Source organism: Cicer arietinum, chromosome 7 (genome assembly GCF_000331145.2).
Source record: "Cicer arietinum cultivar CDC Frontier isolate Library 1 chromosome 7, Cicar.CDCFrontier_v2.0, whole genome shotgun sequence".
NCBI lineage: Eukaryota > Viridiplantae > Streptophyta > Magnoliopsida > Fabales > Fabaceae > Cicer > Cicer arietinum.
This window is the reverse complement of record NC_021166.2, coordinates 6860734-6876120: the sequence shown is the minus strand read 5'-3', so window position 1 is coordinate 6876120 and position 15387 is coordinate 6860734. Positions and strand designations below refer to the sequence as shown.

At 30.1% G+C, this 15387-nt stretch overlaps 2 protein-coding genes across 5 annotated transcripts; both read left to right on the top strand.

Annotated features, from left to right (window-relative positions):
• The first annotated feature begins 242 nt into the window (after window positions 1-242).
• Window positions 243-3147, top strand: LOC101515480 (uncharacterized). 2 transcript variants are annotated; one of them, XM_027337157.2, is made up of 4 exons: window positions 243-1302; window positions 2352-2468; window positions 2564-2615; window positions 2727-3147. In XM_027337157.2, exons 1-4 carry the CDS (start codon window positions 1043-1045, stop codon window positions 2814-2816), a joined length of 519 nt encoding a protein of 172 aa, XP_027192958.1. In that variant the 5' UTR covers window positions 243-1042; the 3' UTR covers window positions 2817-3147. The 2 variants fall into 2 exon arrangements, with proteins under 2 accessions (XP_027192958.1, XP_004508514.1); XM_004508457.4 differs by having other exon boundaries at window positions 247-1302; window positions 2289-2468.
• Window positions 3148-9032: 5885 nt separating this feature from the next.
• On the top strand, window positions 9033-12802 carry LOC101514955 (F-box/kelch-repeat protein At1g55270-like). Of its 3 annotated transcripts, none has more exons than XM_012718091.3 (3): window positions 9033-9249; window positions 9401-9853; window positions 10980-12802. In XM_012718091.3, exons 2-3 carry the CDS (start codon window positions 9827-9829, stop codon window positions 12237-12239), a joined length of 1287 nt encoding a protein of 428 aa, XP_012573545.1. In that variant the 5' UTR covers window positions 9033-9249; window positions 9401-9826; the 3' UTR covers window positions 12240-12802. The 3 variants fall into 3 exon arrangements, with proteins under 3 accessions (XP_012573545.1, XP_004508513.1, XP_004508512.1); XM_004508456.4 differs by having other exon boundaries at window positions 9033-9270; XM_004508455.4 differs by having other exon boundaries at window positions 9033-9853.
• The last annotated feature ends 2585 nt before the right edge of the window (window positions 12803-15387 follow it).

Below are 15387 nucleotides of genomic sequence, written 5' to 3'. Positions count from 1 at the left end.
AGTTGTCATATATATATATATATATAATATATATATATATATATATATATTAATTAGAAGAAACAATAAATTCATATATAATTGCTACACTTTAAATTTAAATTCGAGACAGATATTTAACTTTAACAATATAAATACATATATTATTTTTTTTATTGAAAAATGAATATGAATACGTGAGACAAAAAAGAATAATTAGGAGGAAGATTCGAAGGCAACCTAAATAGGCACACGAAAGGAATCTGAATTGCAAACAAATATTGAATTTATAATTTAGTTTTGTTAATATGGTGGAACGTGTGGAAGAGTACCGTAACCTCAACTCTGATATACCTTAGTTTGGTTTGGTACTCTTTCAATTGAATTCAAGAGAATAAACGCATGCGCGCACATGCGTAACCCTCTCTATTTCTTTCTACAACAAACTCATATCAAGATCGTTCCTTTTTTCAAGATTCACCTTTCTGAACCCTCTCCTCCAATTGCCTTCCCTCCATTTTCTCTTCACTTCCGCTAGATTATTCAAATCCCAATTGGTATTCGTTTTTTTTTCCTTTCAATTATTATCGAAATAGTTTTCGATTCTGACAAGGATTTTGGAGGGGGGCAAGTGTCATCATTATCGATGTGTGATGTGTCTTTTTTCTTTCGTGGGTATCATCATTCGTAGGTTGAGTTTTTTTTCCCCCTTTTTATGTGTGGCAATGATTTAAATGTCTTAATTTTGAATCTTATCCGTGAGGGATTATTAGCTGCTACTGCATAATTGAGAAGTGTACTATAGATAGATTACTGCTTAATTCTTGGAGTGATTAAAGGTGTCTTAATTTTGGGTTTTGGAGATCAAAGGTGTTTTATTTGTTAATTTGTTGAAAATTGTTGATTTTGTTACATAATTGTCTGGTTAGATTTCTGGGTTCAGAAGAATTTAAGGTTGAGGATATTCAGAGGTTTTGGTGATTTTTGTTGTTGTTATTATTAGTTGTTGGAACTTGGTGGGTTGTTTGTGGTGAATGTTGTTTGTGTAATCTGTTGCATTGCAATGTCTGGGGGAACACCGGTTGGGGCAGGTGGTTTTATGAGGCAGAGACACAGCCAGGGTTATGCTAGTAGTGGCGATGACTTGGAGGATGATGCATGCTCGAGGCAGCGTCATTTTTTGGCACCAAGTCCTCCACGGTGGACATGGATCGAGATGCTTGAAAATTTTCTTTGGCTTGCTTCAGCTGTTTTTATTCTATACTATGGTGATCAGCATTCCAATTTGATTTATCTTGTGTGCCATGACGATCGTATTAGAAGGTAACAATATTCCAACTTCACTCTAATGTGTAACAGTTTGAGTTATTATATTTATAATCCATTGTTGTTACTTAAATTCTGTCGATGTTCATTATTTCTTTAATACTATTAGGGTTTTTTTATTGTACCAAAGGTGGTGGCAGGAATTTGTTTTCATGGTCAGTTTGGATTGTGGAGGTTTAGCTTTTCAGGAACATGTTGAATATGTTAATAATATGAGGTTGAATACATAGATAGAGCTGCTTAACTGTTATAGTCTTGCCTTACTTATTAGTTTAAGGTTTTGTTATCTGTGAAGCTCACAACATCGTGAGCCATGAACAATGGGAGATGTGTAAAACTATGGTTAATGATTGACACTCGACAGGGTTGGCATTCATATGTAATTTCTATGGTCGATGGTATAATTGTGAAGTTTTCCATTTTTGGTAGGTGAAAAAATGAAAGGGAAATCAAGACATGTATAACTAACATATGTGTCTCATTTAGAAACAATAAAAAATATCAGGTTACCTGTTCATTTATTTGTTTGTTTGTTTACCTTGTTATTATTTCTCTGAATTTGGATTTTAAATAACTTATTGATCGATGTTCTGATTTGTTGTAAGCGAAAATTCGGGTAATGAGACCAGACCATGAGGCAGGGCATGTATGTAGAGATTAAATCATCAATCCTAAACATGAAAGCATTTCATAATCATAACATGATCTGCTATTCTTGGTTTAATCTTATCAGCTATGAGCGACATAAGAACTACGGATACATGAAACTAAGCAGTATCCTAACAGATATTTGATATATTACGCTATTTGACTGGACCTTTCCTCTCTCCTATCATAAGCTAAGAACCTGGTTTGATGATGGATATATATCAAATAATGAAGGAACCTTTAAATTTATTGTTGCTGCGATTCTTATAGATTCTAATCATTGACTTTATATCAGTATCACAATTTTCATGATCTTCTCCTTAGTTCTATTGCAGACTGCCTTTATATCTTGGGTTGATTGGCATTGGTTTGAACGCATTGATTTTCGTTTATACAAGTGTTTTGGCATGGAGCGTTCGTAGGTTTGATGAAAAATGGGGACTAAAGAAATGGGAAATAACAAGTATCACCGTGTTGCCATTCGCCACTGTATTTGGAATCATCTCGTTTTGCTTGTAAGAGGCAACTATGTCGTATATTTTCATTTCAATTGCATGTAACATATAAGTGTTTCACTGTTTTGCTGACTCCCGATCCTTTGCATCTTCAGGTTCTCTTTTGCTTTGTGGCCAATATGGAGTTTCTTGACAATTCCGCTTCTGGTATATCGACAATTTTCTTTTTCCATTTACTATGTTTTACTTCTATTGTTTTATTTAATGCCAAAAGTTAATAAATTGTGGTAACCAACCTTATACTCTTATGTTGTGCAGTTTACACTATTCATGGCATGCATGGTAGTAATCCCTTATCTCATTTTTGGGACTCTCCGGCCTCAGTATGATGAACTCCGAACAGATTAAGCTTTGCAGTTTCGCTTGAGGAATAGTACTGACTTAGACAAAGAGTTTTCTAACACACGTCAATTATTGATTGGTAGCTTTGATATGTGGTTTGAAGTTTTGTTTTGTCTCAAAGTGGCATGATGTATTACATGTTCAATGTTCATGTTGTGCCTTCCTAAACTGGTGGTGCCGTGGTGCTAGCAGGAAGAACTAAAATTCTTTTTCATTCATACAATTACATTAACTTAGTTGCTACAGTTAGAGATATAGGACTTGTGGGTAAAAATGTTTAGTTTTATGAAATGGATGTCTTTAGTTGAGATGATATCACGACGGCATTTTTGGATTATCGATTTTGTGTGTTTATCGCGGCATTTTTGGATTATGGGTTTTGTGTGTCTATTTATCGCCAGCATCCACCTCCAAACTTAATTGATATTTTGCATGGCAATTATTCATCCAGTTTCTGGTAATGTCAGATGAGCTTATTATCAATAAGCACTAGTGAAGAAAAAAATACAGTAAAAGAATGTTATAATGACTGTTTTTTAAAGCAAGTTTTTGTATGGTTTAGGCTCTTCTGGATTTGGCATGGCACTAAATTAGTCTCATCACTTGACACTCGCAATTTTTTAGGCAACAAGAATCAATTGTTGCAGTAACTTGGTTGTTTTTATTCTTTTTAAAGAAAGTAACATGGTTGTTTAGATCAATGAGTGTGATGGATAAAATTAACCTACGATGGTTTGAGATAACCCATTTTACTTTGTTTGATAAAGTTGATTTTGAAAAGATTGATGATGTTAAAATAACTAATTTTTAAAATTTGTGAACAAAATAATTAATTTCATTTTATGGGATATACAAATATTTAATGTACTAATCAGTTAATTTATATTTTTGCCATATTTCATTCAGCTTGTTAGCTTGAAATGATAGGGAGTTGTGAGGGAAGTGAAATATGAGATCATAAAAAAATTTGAACGAAAGAAATTTAGAAGGAGATAATAGTGTCTTAGTTTAAAGTAGGAAAAATAATTACATGTGCTATGAAATATAAATATATTTCTGAAAAGAGAAAAAATATTTGTGGTAAAAAAAATAGTGTTTAGCATATGAAAGATGGAAAAAAATATCCCATGAAATATTGATTGGTGAAGCATGAGCCACATATAAATGGCCATTGATCATGCACCTCCCACAACCATCTCTTGTATTTGAGAATGACATCTCTCCGCGTCAATATCAAAATCAACTCTAATAAAAGGGAAAATGGCTTGCTTGATTGATCCTTCTCAACTTTAGTGCTCACCAAATTTGTACATACATTATTGGTGTATACATTTAATAAATTCTTTATGAAAAATAGATAAATAAAGGGAACTGTTTGTGATTGGGGCTAATTAATAAGGCACTATAGAATAGAAAGCATTGCTTTGGGGAAATGGGATGAGGGAAATATCTTAATACGACTGTGAGTACTAAGTTCATGTACTTACTTTATACCTTATAGTACTTCATTTATTGACAAATCTCTATATTTTTGGAATGGTGAGTGACATAGATAGTAGCCATAAAATTGTATTATGCATCTTTTTGAAGAGTGCACATGCCTTGCGTTTGATGTGTTGCTGTATGTCTAACGCCACTAGTAAGTTCAAATAAACCGGACAATGTAGGTACATTTGAAAATGTTTCAGTTATCTCTTGATTGGACCCGACATTGCCACATGCTATTATTTTCGAGGAAAATGTTTGGTATACACTCTATCAATAGAGTGAATGAAAAGAAAAATATAGAAGGAATGATATGCATGGACGAATCTACATGGGGTATCCATGGGTTGAACCCCCTCATGTAATATATATATATATATATATATGTCTTATGTTTTTCTAGTCAATATATATACATGTTATGCAACAAGCATTCTAATACATGATAGATATATTAATCCATAGTCTTTTAAGTTTTAGTCCGGATTTATACCGACAATTACAGTGGTATTTATCATCTATTTTAATATTAAAAAAACAATATATTAATATATAATATAATATAATCATGAATCTCTTTTTTAATATTAAAAAAATAATATATTAATGTATAATATAATATGATCATGAATCTATATTTTTATATGAAAAGTATCCATAACTATTGTATCTATTATTTAATAATTATTACATTTATTACTATTATATATTTCCTCTAATCTAAAAATAAAAGAAAATGGGTAAAAAAAATGAATATATTTTTTAGTTTAAATTTTGAACTAAACACATTAATTTTTGTTGACTCAACTTTCTTTCATATGATCAAAATCAGGTGGAGTATATATTTTGTTTAATAATTATTTGGTATATATTATTTAACTATTTTGTTATAAACATTACATTAGTTCGTTGAGTGAAATAAAAATATTTTTTTTTAAAATAATGTATTCAAGTGTTATAAATGAAAAAAATGTACTTGGGGGAGAAAAATTCATTAAAGTTAGTCAACTAACATCTTTGGTGTAAATTATTCATCCCTAAAGTCCATGATATTTCATTAAAGTTAGTCAACTAACATCTTTGGTGTAAATTATTCTAAAGTGGATGATATTTCACAATAATAATGTTATTACAATTTTTTCTACTATTTTTTTTCTTTAAAAAATGACTATTTTAATTTAATTTAATGTAAAATTTGTTATCATCTTTTTGTTGGCCTTTCGTCTAATGGATTTCTAGATTCGTTATTGATGATGTGATAAAAAGAAAGAGATAGAGAGACAATAAAATATTAAATGAGTGTATGAAAATTAAAGATGCACACATACAACGATTGTATTTTCAATTACGTGACTCGTGGTGAGTTTGATTTAATAATGATAAGTTTATTTAAATAAATTGATTTTGTAAAATTTATTTTAGTGTAAAATGATTTATGTGAGAGTACATTTGTGTAAAGGTCAATTGAAAATTAATGTTATATTTGATATTACAATGAAATTACACTCCACCACAAACTATAAGTCACAATTTGATCCTTATGAAATTAACATGTCTCATATTGGGTGTATAAGTAAACATTGGTCAAATTTGAGTATTTAGAATCAGAAACAATAATTCTTAACTTTAAGCTAAAATTCATTTTAGAGAAAAATAATAATAATTTCAATCGACATAGATACCCCAGATATGTCCATTAATTTTATGTGTCTCAAATGATTTTTTATTCACCCCGCTATAAAACCAAACACTAACGAATAAGCAAAAGCAGTATATTTTTATTTTATCATTTAGTTGTGGTGCCAAGGAGTTGTGGTCAAGGCATTCGGTAGAGATAAATTGTAATTAAAAATTAAACTGATGTATGATAAAGTCACGATGAGAAAATTGTTACTAAAAAGTGGGGTTTAATCAAATATCATATTCCAACAGCCGATTTGTCTAAAACTTTATATGAATAATGTTTGGTAGGCCCATTTTAATTACGTCATGTAATTAGAATTATTAATTCAAATGAGAATATAAAAAGGAGATTGTGTGCTTAATGGTCATGGAGGTTGAAAGATTAGATTAGACTAAAAGAGCTCTAAACATGCGACGACAAGGAGTATCTAGCTGGAAAGGTAGTATTTCATGTCAACTATACATGAGGAATTAAATGAAATCCAAGTGATGTGGAAAAGTATGGCACACTTATATACATATCTTTTAAAATAAGATACTTTGTGATGCAACCATATGCCTATTGGAGTAGTTGCAGATTTTAGAAAAACTTGCAAGCTAAACACTTTAGCTTCTAAGTGTGAATAGAATTTTAAAATGTACCTTTTGCTACATATTTAATATTTAATAGGATTTAGATACTTCAAATATTAAATAATTTTTCTTTATTTTTATCGAATCAGTATCATTTAAATTACAATTTCAATTGTAAAAATAAAGATGATAATTAAGTCTATTTTTAAGAGACAACATCTATAATCGTTAAAATTTTAAATATTTTTTAAAATTAATTAATACACAATCTATCATAATATTATAATTTATTTTAAAAAATATATATTTTAAAATCAATAAATTTTAATTGTAAAATCAAGAGGTGTTCTCTCACCGCATAATTAAAAGATATCACATACTTTATTTACAATTATTAAATTATTGCTAGTGCAAAATATATAATTGGGAGGACTTGTGATGAATAAAGAAATGGGAAATGAGTAAATGTGATTCACTAATTAAAAAAAGTAGATGTGACTTTCCTTTGTTGTCTCCATGAATGACAAATGGTAGGACCTCTAGTAAATTTGCAATGAGAGCTAAAGCAGCACTTTGTGCATGATAAGTAGGAGACCACGCCCATTAAATGCTTTAAATTCCATTCACAACGTAGCATCAATTAAAATATCCTAGTATCATATTCTAATTCATGATGAAAAGATAAAATATTTTACCATTGAGGAATCTGATCATGCAATTGTGACAGTGCCTACAAGAAGAATACAATAAATATATATATATATATATATATATATATATTCAAACTTTCCATTCCTCTTATGATTTGAGGTATCACGTTCTACTTGCAATATTCCTTTGTAATTTAGAAGTTAATGTGAACAAGCTCTCCTATCAATTTGATAGTATCTAGCAATATTATTTATATTGATGTTACTTCTCATCAATTAAATAGCATAAGTTGTGATTCAATATTACATTGCTGAGTCATAATGCGATGCAATATTATTATATTAAAAAATATTCACTTGTTAAGTAATTGATTTTTCTTTTTAACCATGATATGTGTAGGTAATTGTTAAAAGTGATACTCAATTAACAACACTTTGAAGATAAGCCGAGGATGATTATTTACAAGCCAATCTAGTTTGAAGCAGTGAGTTATTCAGTTAAAATAGTTGTGACTACATTTTGTAACAAACTAGTATATATAAGTAGTTGGGCAGCAACTAACATAATGCAGTTTTAGTTTTGCACACTAACACTAAGTAGAAAAAAATACGGAAAGAAAACTTTGTAATTATTTATCTCAAGAAGTGATATTTCGAAGTCGTATTCAGTGTCTCAAACGCAGGAGTTCATCTATGAATTGAGTTAACAATTGTTTAAATTCATTTTAGAATTGCAAGACTTTAATTCTATTAATCAGAAAAAGGAGAACGTTCTCCGTTATAAATTTGATCAATTTCTGTTTCATTTTCAATCATTATACGTTTTCTGAAGAGAAATCAAGAAATTTTTTGGTTTATTGACTGATTGATCTCCGTTTTCAACAACATAAACATTTGATGTTTAAGAATAATCAAAGTGAGTTCTCCCTTCTCAAATAGATTTTCTTCATAATTATGAATTAGAGGTTGAACTCATATCTTCTTACTTAAGGTGTCTAAACTCTTATCACAAAGTCCAATTACATATCATTATTAATTAATTGATATTACATAATATTTTTTTTTATATATTGTTTATGACATAATATTACAACATGTTAATCTATAATTAAATGGCAAAAAGCTTTTCATTAACAATATAGTTTCTTAAGTGATGATAAAATATTGCAAAGATAATTGATATGTTGGAGAAAAAGTTGAAACCAATAATACAATTTTATTTGCAATTAGTATGTGAAAGTTTAGTGGACATGTTATTTGAAACCAAACAAAAAAGATAAAAACAAAGAAAAGGGAAATCAAATGGCAAAAGCATATGTGTATGAGTACTTTGTAGGTATCCGAGTGATGATAATCCAATCAAAAACAGAAAAATTATGAGTGCAACAGGGGGGAAAGGAACAACCATTTGGTACTAGTAACTCAGCTCTTAACATGGTCCATTTCTAATCATTATATGCATAGAATGATATGACACCAACCAAAGCACTATCAAAACTACCAAATTGCCCTCAGGGTGCCCAAGGTTCACAACAAGAGTCCTCGTCTCGTGTGTTTGGTTCAACCAAAAAGAGAAGAGGAATTTTAATCGAAGAAATATACTAATTGCAAATCCATCAAACACATTAGACATCAAAAAAAAAATTATTTAGTATTATCAGCTATTTTTAAAAAATAAAATAAAAGACATCTCTTGTTAAATAATCAATTAATCACGCTTCATGCAGATACAGTATGAAATGCATTGGGTGATTTTGTGAAAGAAAAAAAAAAGTGCATTGGGTCAAACAAAACACACACCCAGCAAAATCTAGTATTATTATTTAATTGAATATACAAATAAGTTGGTGGGGAGTAGTATTTTTTTCTTCAAATGTGGACCCATATTATTTTGTTATGAATCTTTGTCTTCTGTGATTCTATTCTCCCCTTGTTTTGTTTTTTTTTTTGAAGTCTTTTGATTTGTAACAATGTTCAACTCAAACAACACCAAAGCCACTGAGCTTCAAACAAAACAAATAGCTACCTTCCAATTAACAATCACCAAGGTGTCATCTCCTCTTTTAATGGTTTTGCTTTCATCTCTTTTTTTTCTTTTCTTTTCAATTTTCTAATTTCTAATTCATACCCCCCTCCCCTTTTTTTCTACTTGCACAAGTTCTCTTGTTGAATTGAACACACTCTTGTTATGCTTTGTAGGTTGTGCCGTTGAAATGATGGGCCCTAAATTCCACTGAAATTTCATGCTAACAACCAAAAGGCTCTCTTTACCTCGTTCACTGCTTTCTTTTTGCCCCCAATTTCGTGCTGTTTCGCATTTAGGTTTTGCACCTCTTTTTAACTAAGATAAAATTTAGTTTTGATTTGACTTGATTTTTTGGCAATTTTCGATTTGGAGTTTTTTATACCCCACATGGGTTTTCTTTGATCATGTTGTTTGAGCTGGAAAGGTGTAGTTCAAATTCCCTTCTGAAATCCCAATTTTCAAGTGAGTAAAGTGAACTAGGAAACATTTTTGGAACTGGAGTCTCTCAAATTTTGTGTTGGGTATGGTGTTTGAGGGATAAAGACTAGATTTTTAAGGTTGTTTTTATTTTTTTGCCTGAACCATTGGAGCCAAGGAAGATGGACAGAGTTCTTCAACCTCCTTTGGTAATTTGCTTTTACACTTCTCTTATCCTTCTTTTTTCTTTTTATTGCTAGTTTTATGCCATTTCATATTTAGCTATTGAGGTAAACCAATGCTGCCAAGGTTATATTTTGACATAATTTTCTGTATGATAATTTCTTTGGAGATATAGGAACTGCTAATGTTTATATCATTAGAGTTTGGTTTACACACATATGTATGTGGTACTTAAAATGAGCTTCAGTAATGACTTAATTTTGGTTGTTGTACTTGGGGGGATGAAGGGAATACTTTAGGAAATAGGGATTGATCTTGAAGAAGCTGGTTGTTTTATAGTGTTGAGATTTTGTTCAATTGAAATTTGAATTCCATTACTCATTCAACTTTTCTTCTGTTACCCTCATATGTTCTATCTTTGGCATTTGAACCTCCCTAAAATGAGGGCCAGTTTCAATATCCGTGTCAATTTCTTTTAATCACTGGGATGTATTTTCCTATAGGTTTCTGTTTCTTGGCTGGAATGGATGAGAAATGCATACTAAATGTATGTTGTGATTTCAAAAAGGGTATAATATTGTGCAAGAGTCTTAGAATATCAGAAGAGTGGATATATGTCATTAAGAGAGACCGAGTGACATATATCTCGGAAATTTGAGATGGACTATAATTAAGTAGTGATGTACTTTTCCTTATAAAGTTAAGTGTGATGTTCATTCTAAATTGTTGGGACTGTTAGACTTAAAACTAATGGATGAGTTGTCTTCCAACAGGTCATATGTGAGAGCTTGAATTGTGTGTACTATCATGTATTTGCATGGACTTCATGCTGATCTCATCTCATTACACAAGACCTGGGAATGCTTTTTCATACTGTGCATGCAAACTCATGCATATCAATTTTCATCAAAATGTGATAAAGCTGATTATAGATTTAATTTCCCATGATTCATATATTGGTGATGAGCTAATATGTGTGTATTTTATCTGAACTGGAATGATTGTAAATTGTCCTCATTTTTTATGCCATATTCCTTAATATAAACATTATTCTATCTGCTGATTCTTTGGTTTTTGTTTGTATAAGATGCTGAGACATGGATGGTATCTCGTGTTTGAATTCATAAATCATAACTCCATGTGCCTGTGCAGGTTGATACTACTGCATGTTTATGTAGAGTAGATACAGGCCTTAGAACTGTTGCTGGAGCAAAGAAGTATGTCCCTGGAACTAAGCTCTGCCTTCGGCCTGACATTAAACCATCCATTCACCCAACTAGAAACAAGCCAGCACGTGGTGACAGAAGCCGCAATCAATCCCCACTACTTCCAGGACTCCCTGATGATCTTGCTATTGCTTGCCTAATCCGAGTCCCACGGGTTGAACACCGCAAACTCCGGCTAGTCTGCAAAAGATGGTATCGGCTTTTGGTTGGTAACTTTTTTTACTCTTTGCGCAAGAGTCTTAGAATATCGGAAGAATGGATATATGTCATTAAGAGAGACCGAGACGGTAAAATCTCATGGCATGCTTTTGATCCTGTATATCAACAATGGCAGCCCCTGCCTCCTGTTCCTAAGGAATATTTTGGAGCTCTTGGTTTTGGATGCGCTGTTCTGAATGGCTGCCACCTATACTTGTTTGGTGGGAAGGACCCGCTAAAGGGATCCATGAGACGCGTCATTTTTTACAGCGCTAGAACAAATAAATGGCACCGTGCCCCGGACATGCTTCGTAGGCGGCACTTCTTTGGCTCGTGCGTTATAAACAATTGTCTGTATGTGGCTGGTGGGGAGAATGAAGGTGTGCATCGGTCCTTGAGATCAGCTGAAGTGTACGATCCCAACAAAAATCGATGGTCGTTTATTTCAGATATGAGCACTGCAATGGTTCCTTTCATTGGAGTTGTCTATGATGGGAAGTGGTTCCTGCAGGGACTTGGTTCTCACCGACAGGTTCTGAGTGAGGTTTATCTGCCAGAGAACGATAGTTGGTACCCTGTTCATGATGGAATGGTTTCTGGTTGGAGGAACCCTAGCGCTACCCTTAATGGAAAGCTTTATGCTTTAGACTGCAAGGATGGCTGCAAACTTAAGGTTTATGATGAGGCTACAAATTCATGGAGCAAGCATATCGACAGTAGAATGCATTTAGGGAGTTCGCGGGCTTTGGAGGCTGCTGCCCTTGTCCCCCTCAATGGGAAACTCTGTATTATCCGGAATAATATGAGCATTTCTTTGGTTGACGTTTCAAAACTTGAAGATTTGAAAGGATCTTCTGCTGAACAGTTATGGGAAACTATTGCAGGGAAAGGACAGTTCAAAACCTTGGTAACAAATTTGTGGTCTAGCCTTTCTGGTAGAAACCGACCCAAAAGTCACATAGTTCACTGCCAGGTTCTTCAAGCTTAAAGGTTGTATAGTGCTGAAAAATTGGTGAGGAGTTTTGTCATGATTAAAAACATCTTATTTTGATCGTAAATCTTACCGGAACACCATGGTGCACTTCGAAGTTGCATTCCGTCTCAAACGAGGTGATAACATAGATGAGATGTTTACTAATCTTATTGATACCAGCTGTTACATTTTGAAAATTGAGTAGGTTGTTTATCAGGTTTAATGTTAGCTTTTTGTTTTATGTTCCTGCAAACAATGTATAACATAAAGATGACTTGTGTGCTGGATGGCAGAGAATAATTAGATTTAGGGTAAGTTTGGTAATCTCATAAAATTGAGGGTGAAAAATTCATGAACCAGTTTTGAATATAAATTTTCATGTAAAACTCATCTATGAATTTTTCACCCTCATTTTCTGCAGTGATTATCAACTGTCCATAAACTCTAAATAATATATATACAACTCTTGCGTTACAAGTGGTATTTTGTACTATATGATAAAGAAAAAGAAAAACTAGTCTGTTTGGATGATAATAATATTATTATTATTATTATTATTATTATTATTATTATTATTATTATTATTATTATTATTATTATTATTATTATTATTATTATTATTATTATTATTATTATTATTATTATTATTATTATTATTATTATTATTATTATTATTATTATTATTATTATTATTATTATTATTATTATTATTATTATTATTATTATTATTATTATTATTATTATTATTATTATTATTATTATTATTATTATTATTATTATTATTATTATTATTATTATTATTATTATTATTATTATTATTATTATTATTATTATTATTATTATTATTATTATTATTATTATTATTATTATTATTATTATTATTATTATTATTATTATTATTATTATTATTATTATTATTATTATTATTGCTAAAAAATAGATGAAGGTACTAGTTTCAAAGAAATATATGCATAAATAAGTGGATTGTAGTATAATTTATTATAAATTTGAATGATAAGATATTTATTTAATATTAATACTTTTAGGATGTTAGTAATATAATAATTAGATCTTCGAAGAAATTTTATAATGAGTAAAGTAATAGGAGTTTTTGGATGTAAAAATAGAAACTATAGAAAATTAAAATATCTTATTTATATTTATATCCCTTAATCTTACAACAGAGAAAAAGCGATGAAATTTTTTTTCTTAAAAGAACCAAAAAACCAACGCTCATGACACTCAACATCTTGCCTTCATTCACCTCAAACCTAACCAATGAGGATCATGCAACTTTGACTTTTTCTAACTTCATTTCATCACATAGAAAAAGAAAAGAAAGAAAGACCCAAAAATAAAACCGTAAAATGAAAGATAGTCGAGAGAAAGAAAAAATGAGATAAGGGAAATTGTGAGAGAGGAAGGAGGAGTGAGGGATGAAGAGAACAAAGAAGAATGACACGAAGGAAACAAGAAGACAAAGAAGATTAAGGGTTCAGTCATGGAAGGAGAATAGAGAAATAATAAGTCAATTTTGAAGTTAGGATTCTTGCATGTTTGAAAAGGAAACATAAAACTTTAACAATGGTGAATTTTATCTCATTTGATTTTCGTTCTTAGAGGTAATATATAAAACCTATTTTAGATGTGTTTAGAGATCTTGATGGTATGTTGCTAATGTTCATGATTTGTATTTTTGGGTATTGTGATAATCATATTTGATTTAGTATCATTGATTATTAACAATGCATGTGTTTGTTTTAATTACTATGAAGAGTTGTTGTTTATTATGATTATTAAGTGTTGTGGTTAGGTTAGTGATGAGATGATAATTGTTTAGTATTGATAACTAATTGAATTTATGTTGAATTTTGAAATATATTTTACTTAGTTGAGCAGATGAACTTGAGAATATAAAGTTTGAAATGAAAAAAATATAATGTTGTCTTTGAACCCGTATAAGTATACATTTGATATTTTGTTCATAACTTTCTCCATTGATAGTGTTTAGAGTTGATTTATGTCCTATTAATAAAAAACATTGAGTTACAAGTTGAAAAAAAAAATATGTTGTTTTGTTTTTGTAGATATATACCTTATTTTATTAAACTGTATTAATTGAATATTTGTTGTGCAGAATAAAAATTATATTTGTAAACTAGACATCTTAAGTTTTTTATAATATTATAATTTATTCAATTCGAACATCATTTGATATTTTAATTAAATTGTCAAAAGTTATAATGTTTTAAAAATATTAGGATGTAGTTGAGTTAAAATGTGTATAACATAAGTAATATGAGTCGGTTTTGAGTGAAAACAATTGCTCTTGAAAATTTATTACTAGTACATTGTAACTATAAAAATTTATATTAATTTAACAAATTTTGTGACTTTACAGAGTAGATTGTTCTATTTTATAAGTTGTTATCCATTAGTCATTTTAAAATATCTATATCTTGAGTTATAAAATTTGTTTTTTTAGTAAAATTGGTTGAGTCTAAAAGAAGACGTGTGTTTATGTGTGTGTTCTACATTTATATACTATGGGAGTGAGAGGGTAAGCGATGAGAGGGTAAGCGATGATAAATGGGGTGAGGCACCACTTATAGACTTAAATAGGTATAATATTACCAAAAGAGGCAATTCAAGTAGAAGGTATTGTGTGAAACTAATGTAGTCTTTATGACTTACTTAATATGTAGAGTTTAAGTGAGAAGATTACTCATGTCTAGTGAATTAAATTGTTTGAAATATTTGATACTAGAAGTATTTAAGTATAGCTTACAAATAAATAGAGTTTTAATAAATTGAGATATAATTTCTCGATACGGTTTTCCATATTTAGTACAACAGTATGATTAGAAAATATATATAATTGTTTTATTAAATTTATGTTACTGAATTTTATATTCACTATGTTGAGGGTGATGTTTTTTAGGTAACAAGTAAATGTTGAAAGTATGAAGAGTATCTGAATTGCTCAGCAGTTCTTCAATGTTATGAATCAAAGTTGGATCACATATTGAGAGTTTATAGTTTAATTAAGTCTCATTTGAATTTTGTTTAAAAATCGTAAATATTTATGTTAATTTTTTGTATGCCCTTATAGTGTAGAAAAATTAAATTTTTTAATGTCATTCATATTATTTATTAAATTTTT